The sequence below is a fragment of the Phalaenopsis equestris genome, unplaced genomic scaffold, assembly GCF_001263595.1.
Source record: "Phalaenopsis equestris unplaced genomic scaffold, ASM126359v1 Scaffold000002, whole genome shotgun sequence".
Taxonomy (NCBI): Eukaryota; Viridiplantae; Streptophyta; class Magnoliopsida; order Asparagales; family Orchidaceae; genus Phalaenopsis; species Phalaenopsis equestris.
The window spans coordinates 16,507,830-16,526,883 of NW_018164444.1; the positions used below are offsets into that span (position 1 = coordinate 16,507,830).

The window sequence follows — 19,054 nt, forward strand, 5'->3', positions numbered from 1 at the left end:
TTCATTTGAACTCCTGAAAATAATTGTTCCTATTTGAGTTTGAGTCACTCTCACTCCTATTTGAGTCACTCTCACTTGTTTTTCCACGTCCTACCATGAAAACCTAAACTTTGAATTCTTGAAGACCGGTACCACTGATCATCATCGAGAGTTTTCTCAAGTGACCCCCATCATTTGGGATGTAATTAACTATAGAGGTTTGCCTCTATAAGAAACTTGAAACCCAAGTAAAATAAACTCTACTTAATATTTATATTAGGTAGAGAAACTTGTCGGTCACACATTAAATTTCACATGTCAAATGGATGTCAAAAATCTCTTAGTTTGCAGGATTGGGTCCATCGCCGAGGTATACACTTATCTTTCGAAAAGGTGTAGTATTTGTTGTATCGGACACGATTATGCAAACCATTAGACTAATGAGATCCATTTGGTTTTATTTTTCGAAAATTAAAACATACTACTTTCAAAACTCAAATTATTTACTTCTTATATATTAAATTAAATTTAAAAAATTATTTTCAAAATAAAAAAGTTGGCCGACAGTGAGAATACCAATTGTACCCCCTTTTAGTTAAAATCTTGACCAAGCAAAAAAATTGATGGATTTTGAGTCAGTTTTGTGCGGTTTGATTGGTGAATGTAGACCAAAGAAATACAACCAAATATTTTTTTTAAAATATTGAATGAGAAAGCTAACGTGAGGGTTTTTTCTATCAAAGTATGAAGAGAGACTTTGAATCTAAGAACCCTACTTGGCATTCTATTAATGAAGTAAGTGACTATGAGCATAGCATCTCTCCAAAAAACTTTTGAAACATTGTGAGAAATTATTATAGACCAAGATACCTCAAGGAGAAGTATATTCTTCCTCTCAGCTATCTCATTTTGTTGTGAAGCCTCAATGCAAGAACTCTTACGATTGATATCATTCTTTATAATAAAGGGTCCAAGGATAGAGTTGAAGTATTATTTTGCATTATCAGTTTTGAGAATCTCAATTTAACTTTGGAACTGAATGTAAATCATGTCATAAAAGAACTGAAAGAATTGTGCAGTTTCATATTTCTCCTTCATGAGAAATATCCAACTAGTTCTAGAGTGATCATTAATGAAGGATACAAACCATCTGTGTCCATTAATGGGATTCGATTTTGAAAGTCCCTGAATATCACTATGGATAATAGAAAAAGAATTTGAGGGTTTCTACTGAGATGAGAGATTTACATAACGAGCATTTCTTAGCCAACTGGCAGGTTTCACACTAATAGAACTTTGATTTTTTGTGAATAAAGAAATAGGAGTACAACTTTGCAATATAATGAAAATTGGGATGACCCGGACACAAAGTCATGAAGAAACCTGACTTTTAATAGACTAGCCCACGACAAACTCTGGATCATGAGAAGATGATGGTGGAGAAGACACTTGTGCGTTAAGAGAATAGTTCTCCTTGAGCAAATGTAAACCTCGATGCAATTAAGCACTGTTAATAACCATCCTCGAATCCACCACTTGAAATTCAAAAAAATTAAAATGGAATTTAGTAAGACAATTCAGGTCAAAAGTAAGCTTGTTAATTGAAAGTAAATTACAATCTAGTTTGGGAACATATAGCACTAAAGAAAGTTGAATGTCTTTGAACATCTCCTATCCCGAAAATCCTAGAGTGAGATCCATCAGCAAGTCTAATAAATTTAGGGATGGTGCTATCGGAAATTGATGTGAGCGTGAACGTCCTCAGTCATGTGATTAGAAGCACCTAAATATATTATCCGAAATCGAAATCTCCCATAGTTAGCAACGTAAGAAGGTATGATACTATGGTGAATCATCAAGCTGGTAAGCTCCATAGTAGAACTAGACTTCTTCACTTTGTACTTAGTCATAAACCTTATGCAAATTTTGGGATGAAAGGATTCCTTATTGCTCTCAAAGGACTGATGGGAAGGAAGAAAGTTTGGCTCCTACAGGGTCAAATTCACTGCTTCTGCGGGTTAGGAATAGCACGAAGAAGATTCCTTATTGCTCTCAAAGGACTGACGGGAAGGAAGAAAGTTTGGCTCCTACAGGGTCAAATTCACTGCTCCTGCGGGTTAGGAATAGCACAAAGAGGATCTCTTGTGACTAGCAGTCTACAGAGAACCTGGCGGGAGATGAAACAGAAACTAAGAGGGCATATAGGGAGTTTGTGACCTGCAGGGAGAATTCCGGCATTGAGGTCTCTAGGGAGAAGCTCTGACGGACTGCCTACAAGAAGGTAGAGAATTCCGGAGGACCTGCAGGAAGACGGTTGTCTAAAGGATGATTCTGCCGGAGGAGGGGGACTTGAGCAAGGAGATTTCAAGCTGCAGGGAGAATTCCAGAGGGGAGAATCTTCCTGCATGAAGATCAGATGAGTGCGTGCAAATGAGGGCCTGCAGCTTAGAGAGGATCGGCGGCTGCATCTGCTTCTATTGTAGCTACTGCTGGGACATGAGAGTTCCGTCGAAGAAGTCAGCAGGGAGAATCTGGTAGAAAGTGATCTGCCACTAAGTTTTTTTGTTGTTGGACAAAAGAGTTTCAGGTGAAGAACTAGCCTGCAGGGATTTTTCTGCTGCTGGAGGGATCTGCCACAGTTGTTGCTGCTGCAAGGAGAAGTTGGCAGAACTGCTAAGGAGGAATGCCTGGTGCAATAAGCTATGGGCAGGCTAGCTGCTACTGCGGCTGCTCTGCTTACCCTGATAGTATTTCTACTACAGGAAGGAACAGTTACGGGAAGGATCAGCAAACCTACGAAGGTTCTGTGGGCAGGAGATTTGGCCAGTAGAAGGAGATCCGGCTGGCAAGTTGACTGCAGGAATGAGAGCAGGAAGTAGAGGAAAACTCCGGTTGAAGAGGAGGAGGTCCGTCAAAACTTGTTTCTGTGCAGGGAAGAAGTTTCCTGCGGCTGTGCAGGGCAGGAGTTCCTTGCACTGGGAGTGTTCTGGCAGGGAGAAGGATGCTAGGATTTGATCTAAGTCTCCGATACCATGAACGAAAACATCCGAGAAAAAATTCTCTCATTCTTTAATCTTCAAATTACAACTCCTCTCGTTATATAGAGAGTAAACTCTAGGGCAAACACAATTCATACTATTACAACACTAAAGATACAACAAATATATAAGAAAAGAACTACAAACATAATAATAGAGAAATAAATGAGGATAAATACAAATAGCAAACACATATTTCCACACTTATATAAAGGCCCTTGAGGAAATAAGTTAGTTGTAAAATAGGTAAATAGGAAAAGAAGCAGAAAAGAGAAGAAAAACTCTCAGATTGGCCCTGCTGCAATTGCAGGACTCGTGGTCTGTGAACTCAATACTCTGTGTCATTCACTTCAAAAAATTAAAATAGTGATATTATTTATGTGATACGAAATATTTGGGTGGTATAAATTTAAAAAAAATTAAGTTTATGTGTTAATGAAAATTAAGGAAGATCAAAAGCGAATTTCAGGAGAAAACAACTACTTACTCGGAATGCATTTTTGCTAGTTTGCAAACAAAAGCTTCCAGGTCAAGAGCCTCATCATAATTTCCATTTCTTACGCACCTGCAATATAAAAGTAAAAAATGAAAGCTAGTCAAAAGTAAAGTCATTTCCTGGAGCTCAGAAATTCACTTGACTAAGAAAGAGGCCTATTTACAAAATAAAAATAAAAAACAGCCAAAACACTAAACAAAAGGCAACAAAAAGGTCTGTTCCAAGGGAAAACGAGAGGAGAAATTGATTATTTACTTGAGCATATTATATAAATGAAAAAACTTACAAACAAATGCAAAGAAACGAAAACTAGAAACAAAAAAGAAGTACTAAGAGTTCTTTGGGACCACTTTTGTTTTTTTGCTTTTTGCTTTTTTTTTTTTTTTTTGGTTTTTCCACTGTTTTTAAAAATATGTTTGTTCATTGTGTTTTTTAAATGTTAATTTTTTTTTTCTAAAAACAAATTGAATACTTTTAAAGCACTCAAAATAATTTTTAGATGTTTTTAGTGTTTTTAAAAGCAATTATATCTTAATCAAATATGCAAAACATGCTTTATTTTAAATCAAACATAAACAAAAATTAAAAATAAAAACAAATTCGATCCAAAACGGCCCCTAAAAATATGAATATGAAACGCTATATGAGGATGAAACATAGAAACCATCAAATGCTTAGTATGGCAACAAGGCTATCTAAGTTAACAACCACAAAGTAAAAGCAATAAAACAGGTATGAACATACATACACAAAAAAATCTTCTCTAATAATTTTGAAGGCAGTTAGCAGTATCGGTTAATAGAAAAAAAATGATTGTATATAGTGCCGCTAATAAGTAGAAAATCAAAAGGCCGGTTCCTAATATTCTACTGCAGTAGCCACGAAAAAATAAATAAAATAAATCTTCAAAAACAATACTATCTTGAAAGAAAGACCCGCAAACTCGGGTCAGCTAACATGTAAAAATCAAGCACCTTTGCAGAAACATTCTACATGATGCATCCCAGTCATACTTCATTTTTCTCAAGGAAATAGTATATAGAACTTTTGGCGCTTCAAAAATATTTCCAATTTGATCAGTATAATATTGTTATTGAAATATCTGAGAATCGGTGAAAAATGAGTTTCTACATTTATCTTACAAGATTTTCCCACTGTGACCATGCTAAATTGTCATAAGTCTATACCCTGTAATTTCACATTCAGCCTTCCAAGTTGAAATGTACAATACCGGTAAATTAAATAAGAATTGATGAAAATAAAAGAGGATAACGGTAACAGGTTATAGAAATTATAGTATAAATTTATAGTATGTAAACGCTGAACCTTAAATTATACTTATGTGTCAGATATTACACTGATAGAAATTGCATAAAGCAACAAAGACGACAACAACAACAATCCTTTATCCCACTAAGTGGGGTCAGCTATATGAATCATTTTTCCTATTTAGTGTCGTATTTTCATTTAATTCTAACACATTAAGATCTTCTTTTATACAATATGCCCAAGACTTTTTAGGTCTACCTCTGCTTTTCTTAACATAAGTCAAATTTAAAACATCTACTCTTCCAACAGGATCATCGAATGGTCAACGTTTGATGTGATCAAACCATCTAAGACAACTCTCTTTAATCTTGTCCGTCACTGGAGCTACACCAACCCTATCACGGATATATTTATTTGTCTCTAAGTCTCAATCCACTCATCCACCTAAGCATTCTCATTTTAGCAACACTTAATTTTGTTTTATGCTCGATTTTAAAAGTCAACATTTTACGTCATAGAGCATTGCAGCTCTCAACACCATCTTATAAAATTTTCCTTTCAGTCTAAATGGTATTTTTCTATCACACAATAGGCCCTATGCATTCCTCCAGTTCAACCAACCAACTTGAATTCTACTAATAACATCCCCGTCTATATCACCATTGCTTTGAACAATAGATCCAAAATATCTAAAACGTACACACATTTTAATGAATTGATCTCCCAAAGTTACAACTCTGCAGCTAGAGCTACTACTACTAAAATTACATTCCATATATTCAGTTTTAGATCTATTGAAACAAAGGCCTTTAGACTCAATATAGACATCCATAATTCAATTTTTCTCTTTCTCTAGTCTCATCCACAAGAAGGATATCATCAGCGAAAAGCATATACAAAGGTACATCCTCCTGTAAATGTCCAGTAAGAGCATTCATAACTAAAACAAAAAAACATAGGCTTAAAACCAATCCCTGATGTAATCCAACTAAAATAGGAAAGTACTTGGTCAACCCTCATTCGTTCGTACACAAGTAATAGCCTAGTATACATATCTTTAATGACTTGAATATAAGTCATATCAACACATTTCTTCTCTAAAACTCTCCAAAGGACTTCTCTTGAAATCTTATCGTAAGTTTTTTCAAAATCAATAAAAATTATAAGTAGATCTTCCTTGTTCTTTCTGCACTTCTCCATCAAACCTCTCAATAAATGTATAGCTTTCATGGTAGACCTGCCCAGCATAAATCTAAACTAATTATGAGAAATTTTTGTATCACGTCTTAACCTATGTTCAATTGTTTTCTCCCATAATTTTAAAGCATGACACATCAAATTAATTCCTCTATAATTTGCATACTTGTGTGCATCCTCTTTATTCTTAAAAATGGGAAGCAAAATACTCTTCCTCCATTCCTCAGACATTTTTTTTTATTTTTAAAATACATTAAAGAGTTTAATAAGCCAAGAAACTCCTAAATCTCTTAAATATTTCCGCACATCAATTGGAATATCATTAAGTCCTACTGATTTTTCACCCTTGATTTTCTTTAAAGCCTCCTCAACTTTTTTTTTCACTAATGTGATGGTAAAAATAAAATATTTTATTAATATTAATGATATTAAAATCACTAAGATAGATCGTATTTTCAGATACTTCATTGAAAAGTTTATAAGAAATTCCATAAAGCATAAGATTACAATATTTTAAAGTTAGTCTACAAGATATGCATGCATATACAACATAATGCATTTCTAATAATCCAATATTTGAGTTTGGGGATATTAAATATCTTCATTTTTATCAACAGAATTGTTAATAAAACATAAAGAAGTCCCAATAGTCATGCTCTTTCTCAATTTGTTTTGCTAAAAAGGGTCGAGTAACATCCTTCGACTTAAATTCATCTTCTGTTTCCCTCCCTTTCCTCTCTCTTATTGTATGGAAACCAAACTAGCGCACAAGGCTGAAAAATCAGTAGCAAAAGAGAGAAACCAACCAAGAAAACGTCAACAAATATTAAGGCAAAAGGGGGTTGTGCAAAAAGATTCAAGTTTTGGGTGCTTAATTAGTAAGTATTAGAGTTTAGGTGCCCGAAAAAGGCTTAAGATGAAGCAGAACCAGTAAAACATATACCGGCCAAGGAGGAACACCTTGGAGGCTACATGAAGGAGAAAAAGGCAAGTAATCAGAGATGTGCAATGAATATTCTTGGTTTCTTTACAAAAAGATCTAAGCCAAATAATACTTGGAAATTGTTTGAAATCTTATTAACCTTCTCTCCAGCACTAGCCGACCCTAATAAATTTGGGCATTTTTTTTTCTAATAAAATAGAAAATTTGCACTTCCAATAACAAATATATTCACGTGATTGCCTTTGATGGAAATTTTAACATTCTTAATAAAAAAAGAATTCCAAGAAAACTAACAATTAAATTCAAGGACCAACTTATGTATTACAAAGGTATTAGGGGTCTAAAAGGATAAATTAAAGTAAAGTATTTCTCATATCTCATGCATCTACGTGTAATTGACCCAAACTTTAATGCAAAAAAAAAGTATAATATTGAGATCAATCTCTTATAAATCATCAAGGACCGGAAAATATAATGTAAAAAGTCCCAACTGTGACTAGTATTCCTTTAACTCAAAATAATTGAGGTGACAGAAATACTCACGTGTCCATTAGCTGGGGAATTTCAAGTAGGTCAAGCAGAGTACTATGATTGGTTAACAATGTCTCATTAAGCTTTTTCTCTTCCAAAATTTGCTGAGCTAACTCGATGAACTCGGTGCAACCAGATGTAAGCTTTGGAATCTCAGTTGTCTGCAACGAGGACGAACAATGTTGTTCACAATCTACCATAGATAGATATCAAAGATCATGATGCAGCTGCATATCTTTCATAAAAATCTTGAATAGAATCAAACCACACACATACTTTCTTAAAAGAGTTCCATTCAAGATAGACAAATGATTTATACACTGTACAAAATAGATGTTGAACTAATTGATCCTAGGGCTACTTTTTAATGAGAAATAAGTAAGCCTCCAAGCAAATGACAATAGATGACAAAGAAAAGAATGAGTTTGAACATGTAGCATTCTTGAGCTTTTTTTTTTTTAATGAGATAACAAGGATGGCAATGATGATAAAATAAACTATCAGTGATTTATAAATGTTCCAACAAGAACTTAACAAGATTAACCTTAGAAATTATGTTTTTATAATTTCATGGAAAACATAGATAAAGCCTCAAACATCTGTTCCAAACAGATTATCAAGAATAAAGAGGATAATTATGTCAAACACCATCACATACCAATTCATGACAACCTCCACATTTGTTGTTGGACTGGAGCAAGTCCATGATTACTCCTTGCTGAACCCCCTCCCTAATGTGGGAAAGTAGTGTTTGTGCCAAGCAAAAAGTGCTTCAAAGAGAACCATCACAATCAGAGTTTATCATGAATTGGTACGTTATAAAGACAAAAATCTAAAATTAGATTCCAAAATTGTAGCTCAGTGCAAATAGATGCGGATGTAAGATGATATAAGTAGTCAAAACATTGCCTACATACTTTTTGAAGGAAAGCACAGAAATGTAGGAAGACGTACTAATGCAAATCAATCGAGAAGGCCATTTTTTTTAATATGCTAGAGTAAATAAGCTTTTCTTTTCATATTGGAGGAAAACAGTAACCTGTCATTTGGCATGCTTAACGCATATAGGTTTAGTGCATTTTTCAGTAAAATTTACCTCCATATAATTTTGTAGCATGTCTATCTAAAATTTTTCTTTGCTCATGAAGGATTATCCTAACCGTTAGCAGAGATACAAAATGGATAAAATTGATACTGCCTGCTATTAAGGTTCCTTTAAGAATAGAGAAAGTGGTCAACCCACCATATGGGTAGGGTGGGTCATGCGGCTCCTAGAGGCAAATGCAGTTGTGACATTCAAGGATGGAAGAATATAGAGAAAATGACATGGAACTGACCTAGAAAAACCGCACGGTAACGGTAAAAGAAGATTCATCCAGTAGAACATTCCGGATACAGCCATAAAACCAGATCAAGTCACGTAGAGAAGACAGAAGGGCATGCTTTCGATCCCAAAAAGCCTTTTAGCTTAGGGAAAATAAATGAAAAAATTATTGTGGAGGTCTTCCAAAGTGGAGATGGAAGAAAATAACATGAGATCTGGTCAAGGCACCATTGTGAATTAGTGGATGTGATACACCACCCTTATGGTTGGGGAAGGAGAAGAATCTTGAGATGAGATTTGGCTAATGGTAGAGATGATACGCCGCCATTAATTTAGCTAACTAAATGTGTGCAAGAGTGTTTTTAGGAGAAAGTTCATGAGATGAAGAAATTAGAATGAAAAAGAGAAGAAGCGAGCAATGAGAGACTATAAAAAAGATTACTACTTGGCTCATTTAGTAGTAACAATTATGAAACTATTTTGATGTGGTGCAAGCATGGTAGTGCCAGAATAAGTATGGTGGAACCTTAGGAAGCATTAAGTAATTTTGAGAAGCATTCAACTGGAGATTTATGGCATTATTTGAATATTCTTTTTTAATCATCTATCATCTCTTCTGTATGATTATATGTGGAATTATGTGGAATTTAATATAATAGAATTAGGGTTTCTCTTTCATGAGAAAATTGGGTGTACTATGGTGTGGGAAGAAGAGTTGTTATGCCTTCTTTTACTTATAAAGCTATGCTGCAATTGCTTTTGATGGTGAATCAAATTTGCTCTCCTTCCACATCGATTTAATATATATTTTGGCTGAATCATAAGAAATTTAATTACTTTTGTGTTGATTGATCTTTTTTTAATATTTTGTGTATTCATTATAGTCGCCCTTGATATGTAGTTCAAAAAAATTTATGCTTTTCCTAACAATAAGCATGAGAAAAGCACGAACATTACAACGTTTGCATTTAATTAAACAAATCTGTTACGTCGAAAAGGATGAATATAGACCGTCTTAACACAATCATCAGGGAGTCTATATACACATTCAGCAACAAAACAAATTAAAAATTCGGAACCAAACGTAACAAGAATGCTAAGTAGCTTGAGGAATCGCCAGAGCAATCAAGATATTTTAAACAGCTAAACAAATTTATTTTTTCCAATGTTATCAAAAAATATTTAATATCCATTTTAGCCATTACCTCTAAAGATAAAGAAGAAAGCCCTAAATAATGAACTAAGGGGCCTTATTTCCACCTAGGAAATTGAAACAGTCATAGGAAGTTTATGTAAGAACCGAAACTTCCTTTCTTTTCATTCCCCGCAATCCCGATGGCACCACTTGCTTAATCACGACTTTCCTTTTTCTTCCCTGATCCAAATCTTTCCATTCCTTCTTTCAATCGTTCTCGCACTGCCTTATCTCCTCATCACTTTAACCGTGCAAATTGTTTCCTTTTTCTCCGCATGCAGTCGCCGCCTTTACTTCCTTTAAGTAGAGCCGAAGGTTTAGAGCATCGCAGCTATCTCACTCTCCCCTACAACCACCAATCTCAGTTACGCTCAAAACTATCGCCTTCCTGACCTAACCCTAAGAACTAGTTGGGAAGGTAACGACCTGATTGTGGCATATAGAGACCACCGAAGCTCCTATCTCTCTCTTAGCAACTTCGCGACCCTGCCATCCTTACCACCGTATCTAAGACCTAAGGTGAGTTCACCCCTCCTTGCTTTATACTTCTCTTTCTTTCAATAATATGGTTGGCAAATTTAAAATCAATTAGATTTATTATTTGCTTGAAAGTCTGATTAGGTTAGAATAGTTTTAATTTCAAATCAATCCCTACACCAAACCTAATAAATTATTAATCTTAATAATTAATTACATAATCATTAAATTTGGTAGATTATGCTTTTTGTAGGATTTGCAAGTTAACCACAGTTAAACTAATAAATTTGGAGTTTAATGTTCATCCTAAGGTAAATAAAAGTTATTTATTAAGGGATAAACGTAGTCTTCCTTGTTGGGGGCATTAACATGGCTATTTGAATTAGATTCCTAGCTGATTGTAAGTTTATCATTTGTACCCTTTAAATTTTGTAAATATAATAACAGTAGATTTTATTTATTGTTCATAATGCATTGCATCAGTAATTAGTCTTGTACCATTACTGCATAGACTTTTGTTTAATTATTTGTCAGTGTTTCCATTATTTATCACTTTTATAGATGTGTTAAATCACATTGTTGTAAAATCATGATTGCGTATAATTACTAGTTGACAAATTGTAGCTATATTCCTATAGTTTGATTGTAGTACATAAAACATATATAATAATATAATATTATTATGTCGGTATTGAACTCTTTTGTTAGGGCAAGCCGGAACGAAGAGTCCTCAGAGAAATCAGTGAATTTTCCTGGGATTGGTGCTTACATTTTCTTGTTTTAGGGTATCATAAAAATTTGAGTATGTGTGTCTATGTGTGTATTAAAAGGAATGGTCATAGGCTATTATACGAGCCTCCAACCACCCCTAATGTGTCTAACAAATCAAGTATCAACTCCTTAAGACCAACTGTGCCAGAGGGGATTTTAACCCATGACCTGAGGAGTCTTATATCATGGATGTCAACAAGCAGATCGGGGTACGCAGCACAACTATATATATAAAGGATTGTTAAGCGTTGTGTGTATAAATACAACTTACGAGGTAACCTATAAATATCTACATAAAAGTACATATGTGCAAGTCACTCATATTCATGATCATCAACTTTGATATTCTTTGAAAGTTTTTGTTATATATAAAGTAAATTGTCACTTTTATTGTTCATATTGCATGTCGTGCTTTCTATCGTTTATGTTTTAATAAATAGTAGTTAGTTACAGAGTTTGATTTATCAAACTCATCAATTTCTATTTTTGTAAAATAGGTTTTGTTCAGTTACTTACAGGACCAACTCACGGGATCAGACTTTTCAACTATAGATTTCTATTTTGATATTTTCGGCATTTACTTTAATTATTGTTTTTGTTCTTTTGGGTTTTGGGTAGTGTTTCTGCATTGTCATTTCAATTTATTTCAGTTATTTTTCTTATTTCTTCTAGTTGTATGACTCTTATTTATGAAATGAAATAATGTTTGTCTTCTCTAGTTTATTCACATTATTTTTCTATACAATATTTCATTTCAGAATACAAGATAGGTTAATATCCTTTAAATATGTCATGCGTTGTCGAGGCAGATCACCTTCCGGACCCAGAATATGACAGAGTGGCATCAAAGCCTATGTTTTGTATTTAGCATCCCTTGTCTTTGCATTCCATGTCCTTTGTCTTCTTATGATGGAATATGGGATAAGTTATTCTAGTTAGTCACTTATCTAGCCAGTTTTGATTGTGTATATAATAATGGTTTAGAATTGCTCCCAAAAAGAAAAGATGTTGCAGCCACTCACGTAACAGAAGCCTTGAATGCTAGCATAGAAGTGGTACTCCCTCGCTCCCCTAATTGTCGTCTTGCTAATCCTTCTCAAGCAGTCAAAGCTACAGAAGCACCACCACTTAATATGACAACTCTCATAGAGATGGTGACACGATACGTTGCCCAACCACTACAAGCCAGTATGGCCGCTCAAATCGTGCAAGCACTTCAGGCAATACAATAACCAGCTTAGCCAGCTCCGCAAGCACCTCAACTTGTATCACCAGTTGGCACATTGAAAGATCAATCTAACCAACCAGTAGTGATGACTAAAGAGAGCACCATGGATCTAATTGTAGACCATTTTTTGAGAACGCACCCTCCAACCTTCAACGGTGCGACATACACAATTGAGTCAAGTACATGGCTTCATGATATCAAGAAAAAGCTTCCAAGAATAAAGTATCATGAAGACCTTAAGGTTGCACGAAGGAGCTGGTGATTGGTGGGAGAGCCATCGTCGCAATATATTAAAACCAAACGCAGTAATTTATTGAGCAGATTTCAAGAGACTACTCATGGAACGATATTGTCCTGTGGCGAACCGTGTCAAGATGATCAACGACTTAAGAAAACTGGAGCAAGAAACAAAAACTATTCGAGTAAGAGTCAGTTTGCCAAAATCGTTATAATTATCCTTTCGATTGGTCGACACAAAAAACTAAAGATCTACCACTTATTTTTTAGCCTATAAGAAGATATTCAGAGGAGTTTGTTTGTTGTCAGGTGTATTGTGTATAGAGAGTTGGTGGATTGAGTTGTACATGTCGGGTTAGAGCCTAATATTTGTGAAGAAGAGATTGCTCCAAAACGAAAGAACGTGTATATTCGGGCATGGGAAGGACCCCAAAAGGACCTGGAAGATAAACTAAATATTAATTCTAATTGCCATCACTGCGGGGAGAGTTCTGGTCCTTGCAACCTAACCAATAGCAAGTGCTTCAACAGCTACAACACCAATAACAAGATCAACGATTGTCCTTTTCCGACCAAAACTCAGCCCACATTATATCGGAACAATAACTTCAAGATACTTAGGGCTGTAAACAAGCCGAGCCTCACAGGCTGGGCTCGTGTTCGGCTCTTGCGAAATTGGTTTGTGTTTGAAATTGGTTCGTGCTTGAAATGTCTTGTGAACAGTATGTTTGTGTTCGGTTCGTGTTCAACTCGTGAACAGTGGAAAAACTTATTCATGTTCTTGTTTAGCTTGAAATTGGCTCGTTAAAATATAAAAATATTATGATAAGTAATTTTTTTAAATAAAATTAAAATAATATATTTTCTAAAAAAAGGTTTTTTAAAAAATAATTAATTATAATTTATAGTATTTCATTTTATGAATATTTATTATGTGTGTCTGTGTGTGTGTATTCGAGCCAATTCGAGCGAACAAACTTTTGTTTGTGTTCGGCTCCTTTACATTTCGAGCTTAAAAATTTGTTCGTGTTCGGCTCGTTAGGCTTAACGAACGAGCCGAATACGAGCTGCTTAACGAGTCGAACACGAGTTGTTCACGAACAACGAGCCAAATTGACAGCCCTACTTCAAGCAGCATAAAAATGGGTAGGCATAAATCTAATAAATGTCGACATCAGAAGCAAGGTGATCGAGTACAGGCACTTCAAATCTATTTTAAACCAGAGCAGCAATCACAGCAAGTGATAGTGCCTCAGCAACGGCCCCTGCATTACATTACCAATAGCACCAGTTGTCGCTACTAACATATCAACACCCTTCAATGATGCAATACTAGCCTCAACAACAGCCTCAATGACCTCAAGCTTTAGAACAACCTGGGCGAGATTTAACCTTAAGCATTTGTTATGTCTCGACAAGAAGTCCATGAAGCTTCTGACGTGATAACAGGTGTTATCTATATCTTTTTGGCAATCGACAGTGATAATGTTTGACTCTGGGGCATTTTGTCCATGCATATCATACAAATTTGCCTCAAATATATGGATTTATTCATTAAATTAGCGTGTATCAATCATTATGTCATATGAATATTCTCTGACTTTCACTCGGTGGGTTAATGATTGTGACATTGTTATTAATAAAATGTATATCTCTACTACGCTCATAGTATTTTTACTATTTCAGTTTGATATAACCTTGGGTGTGAACCAAATTCTTTTAAGAAATGTGGTATGTAAAAACAAAAACTTTCTTTTTTATTCATTCCCCCGTAATCCCGCTCACACCACTTGCTGAATCATGATTTTTCATTTTCTTCCTAGATTTGAAGCTTTCCTTTCCTACTTTTGATCGTTCTCTCGCAGTCGTATCCCATTGACCACTATAACTGTACAAATAGTTTCCATCCTCTTCACGAACAATCGTCGACTTTGCTTCCTTTAAGTAGAGCCTAAGGATTAGGGCATCACTTTTGTTTCACTCTCCCCTACAAACACTAATTTCAGATACGCTCAAAATCATCGCCTTCGTAACCAAACCCTAAGAGCTAGTCGGGAAGGCAGCGAAGGGATCACAACATATAAAGGTCATCGAAACTCCTACCTTTCTCTTCCTTTTAGCCACTTCGTAGCTCCGTCTTCCTTATCACTATAGTTGAAACCTAACGTGAGTTCACTTCTCCTTGAATTTTACTTCTCTTTATTTCAATAATATTGTTAGCAAATTTAAAATCAATTAGATTTACTATTTGTGTGAAAATTTCATTAGGTTAGAATAGTATTAATTTCAAATAAATCCCAACATCTAACCAAATAATTTATTAATCATAACATTTAAGTGCATAATATGATTTGTGTAAGATTTGTTAGTTAATGTCAGTTAAACAAATAAATTTGGAGTTGAACATTCGCCACGAAGTAAGTAATTGCACTTTATTTTGAGATAAACACGTCATTTTTAGTTAGGGGTGTTAACCTTGCTATGTGTATTAGATTTCTAGTTAATTGTAGATTTATCATTCGTACTCTTCAAATTATGTTAATAAAATTGCAGCAGATTTTATTTTTTGTTCTTAATAATTACATTAGTCGTTAGTCTAGTTTCGTTATTGCATGGACGTGTGTTTAATTACTTGTGTCCTGTGTTCAAGCATTATTACTTCTTTTACAGATGTTTTTAATTGAATTGTTGCAAATTCATAATTATGTATAATTACTAGTGAGCATATTATAGTTATACTTGTGTGTTTTGATTGTAGTGCATGAAACATATATTATATTATAATATTATTATGTTGGTATTAAACTCTATAGGTATAACTAGTCGGACCGACAAATCCTCAAAAAAATTAGTGGATTTTCATGGAATTGGTTCCTGACTTCTATTGTTTTAGGATGTTGTAGAAAATTGCACTTGTATATTATCAAATAGTGTAAAATGATGGTTAAACTATATATATATGAACATACTTGATATAAAAAATTATGAATAACTACATAAAAACGCACGTCTTCAAATCACCCATATTTATAATCATTGGCATTTTATATTCCTTAAAATTTTTTGTTATACATATTCGATCATTCATTTTATTGTTTGTACTGCATGACTCACTTCATTTGTCGTTTATGCTTTAAAAAATAATAATTATTTATTGAGTTTTATTTTTCAAACTCACTCATTGGTATTTTTATCTAACAGGTTCAATTCAGCCAATTGCGGAACCGACACAACATGATTAGAATTTCCAACTCTATATTATATTTGATATTTTCAATATTTATTTTAGTCATTTTATTTGTCTGATTGGGTCTTGGGTAGTGTTTCTCTATTGTCATTCAAGTTTATTTCAGTTTTCTTTTTTTTTTCTTCAGTTGTATATAACTCTTATATATGAAAGGAAATAAAGTTGTCTTTTCTTGTTTATTTTTATTATTTTTTCATACAATAATTTCTAGTGAGAATACAAAACAGGTTACCACATTTTATCATGTCTTATGTTGTCTGGATGTACCGCCATACAGACCTAAGGTGTGACAGTTTAAATTGTTGCTCTTGTCATAGTATCATAGCCTTTTGTTTTGTAGAAATTGTACGGGTAACTGCAAAAGGTTCTAAAGATCGATATGCCTATTTGGGCCCCTACAAAAGAGAAGAGGATCGTCTTTGAGGGCAATGTAGATTAGGTTTAATAAGGTTCAACACAATACAATGTCGCTAAGCCTAGGGCTGTTCTTAACTGGATAGATATGAACCATTGAAGCAATAAATTGACTAGTAAATCAAATTTACTTAAGCTGAAGTGGAAATTTAAGGAGCGTGCCAGTACCAGCGACTCTAGATGTTTGTCAAATTCCATGAGCTGATCCCTTATGAAAGAGAGAGCGTCAGAAGAAGAAATAAATGCCCTGTAATTCCCCACTGCCACTTCTTGCATCTGCCTCCTTATGCGTTCGGCGTCCACCCGCAGAAGCTCCGGTTCCTGTAAAGCCGCGCCTAGATCTACCATTAGATGAGAAACTGTGAGAAGAAAGGGACGTCAAAAAACAACAAACCTTGTGAAGACGATCGAGGGTAAAAGAAAGGAGTTCGGAGACGTAGGGTTGCTGCGAAGCTCCGGCTAGGGGGAGGAGTCCCGAAGCCACCGCTACCTCGTCCTCTCCGCCGGCACCGCTGAAGCTCTTCGCCGTCTCCACCGCCATGAAATGGAAGTCGGATATCTCTTCAGATCCCTGCTGGGTCCTCCTCTCCGTGACTTGAAGGTGAGAGCGCGAGAAAGGAACTTTCTTATTTGTGGACAATCTAGTATAAAGCCCGGCTCAGTTTCATGATGATGGATTAAGACCGGCCCAAAAGCTCTCAGGGCCTGTCTGGGTCCGAAAATTTGCTTAAGCAGCGCTACATGAGTCCTCTAATGGGCTCTTGACAAATCAGTAATGTCGGTCCCACTACATTTATTCAAATGCGACCTACCCGACCCGCTCGATTATAACCGAGTTATAACCGAGCGGTACAGGAGTTATAGGAGTTGTAACCGAGGGGGTCATTACCGCGGTACCGCTCTAATAACAGGCTTGTAACCTTTCAATAACCTCAAGACGAATGAACCGCATTTATAACCTCACTGTAACCGAGATGCAACCGAGATTTCATACCGCGCGTTGTAACCTAGCTGTATAATTGAGTTGTAATTCACTCGTAACCGAGATAAAGTGATGCGTAACTTTGTAAATGAGCTATAATTTAACTGTAATCGAGAGTTTATACCGCGCGTTGTAACCTAGCTGTATAAGTGAGCTGTAACTGACACGTAACCGAGAGAAAGTGAAGCGTAACTTTGCGGTAATCGCCTGAGAAATTGAAATGTTTGTGTAACTTTGCGGTAACCTAGGTAGCGAATGTAATCTTCATTTAACGTCACTGATCAAATACCCGTGGTAAAAAATTTTGGGACAGCAAGAATTCTTATTTTCGTTAGCGCCTAGGATTTGCATTCACTCCAATGTTACGTCGAGGTATTGGTATTGTTTAGGGTTTAGTCGAAAATGGAGGACAGCGGTAAGGGTACGGCGTCGTTGGAAGAGGAGAATGTTGCCCATAAGCCGGAGGCGGAGAAGCCGGATGTCGAGGAAGGCAAGAAGTTTGAGGCTGAGCTGCCAAAGCTAATGGTGAAGGGTGGAAGCAAGAAGAAGGATTTAGGTGGTTCCAAAACGGGGAAAACAGATGAGACCAAATCCATAAAGCAACCCAAGGTCGTTTTTAGGTACATTTGAGATTTTGCTTTCATTAATGTTTAATGGTGAATTTAATTTCTTGAGTTATATTAAGTTTGAATTATGAATTTTAAGACTGAATTTTATAAGATTTTAAATTTCTTTCATCATTATTTACATAGTTTAACATATATTAAAATTAAATGTAGGTTTTTGAGCGCGAAATCAATGAACTGCAGATGCCGTCCATCTACAGTACGAGAAGCTCTAGATAAGGTCTGGCCCACCATCGACAAGCACAGGTGGAATAAGTTGGAAAACATGAGCTTGGTTCAATTTTTTGAACTCCCTCCATACCCACAGGATCATATTCTGACAATGCATATAATTAACTGTTGGAATATTAATCGAACGACGTTTCAGCTGGGTAGAAAAGAGCTGAAATTTGATGCTGACCAAGTTGCTCTCCTAATAGGCATGCCAAATAGAGGCTTGCCCGCATCCTGGAATAAAGCTCCATCCTGTAGTATTAATGCGAGACAAATGAAGACCCGACTTATCAACTTTGACCCAGGACAGTCTTCTGATCGTTTTATAGAATTATTAATAAAGTTTTTATGGACTAATTTACTTTTTCCTTCAAGTAATTTTAGAGTTTCCAAGCAGTTGACTTCTATTTTTATGGACTAATTTACTTTTTACTTTCCCCTGATTGTGTGCTTGTTTTTTTTGGCAGGTGTATGATTATTTCCTTGATTTAAAGGAAGGTGAACATCACTTATTTGTCAATTCACTTGTAGAGCCCTCCAGTCCAGCAAAGTTTCTCCCACAGAGGGAAACCCTTTCAAGACCACAGTCACCCATGCATGTTGAAATCTCCCCTATAGTACCTTATTATGTTGGTACTCAAACATCTGACAGTCATACATATGAATAGTCGAGTCAGATGATGGGACAAACACTTGGATTTGAAGAAATCCACGATTTATTGAAGTCCCAACAAAAAATTATATTGGACTTTCAAGTATCAGTTGACAATCGTCTAACCCAGTTAGAGAATACAATTTTTGAATTTGAAGACTCTGTTTATAGTCGACTGACAACGTTAGAGAACACAGTGACCGACCTAAAGTTTCATGTCGTGCGAGTAGAAAAA

General features: G+C 35.3%; 1 protein-coding gene across 2 annotated transcripts in view; it reads right to left on the minus strand.

Annotated features, from left to right (window-relative positions):
• The window catches only part of LOC110023109 (conserved oligomeric Golgi complex subunit 8), a 56,342-nt gene extending 39,357 nt beyond the window's left edge, over positions 1-16,985 (minus strand). Inside the window, exons 1-4 of one of the 2 annotated variants that reach the window (XM_020722352.1) lie at positions 16,741-16,985; positions 16,515-16,667; positions 7,466-7,614; positions 3,505-3,582 (exon numbers count right to left, since the gene is read on the minus strand). In XM_020722352.1, the coding sequence (XP_020578011.1) occupies positions 3,505-3,582; positions 7,466-7,614; positions 16,515-16,667; positions 16,741-16,887 (527 nt within the window). In that variant the 5' untranslated portion in view covers positions 16,888-16,985. Of the gene's footprint in view, positions 1-3,504; positions 3,583-7,465; positions 7,615-8,111; positions 8,224-16,514; positions 16,668-16,740 lie in introns of those variants that run through there. The other variant, XM_020722361.1, reaches the window with a different exon arrangement.
• Positions 16,986-19,054: the final 2,069 nt, after the last annotated feature.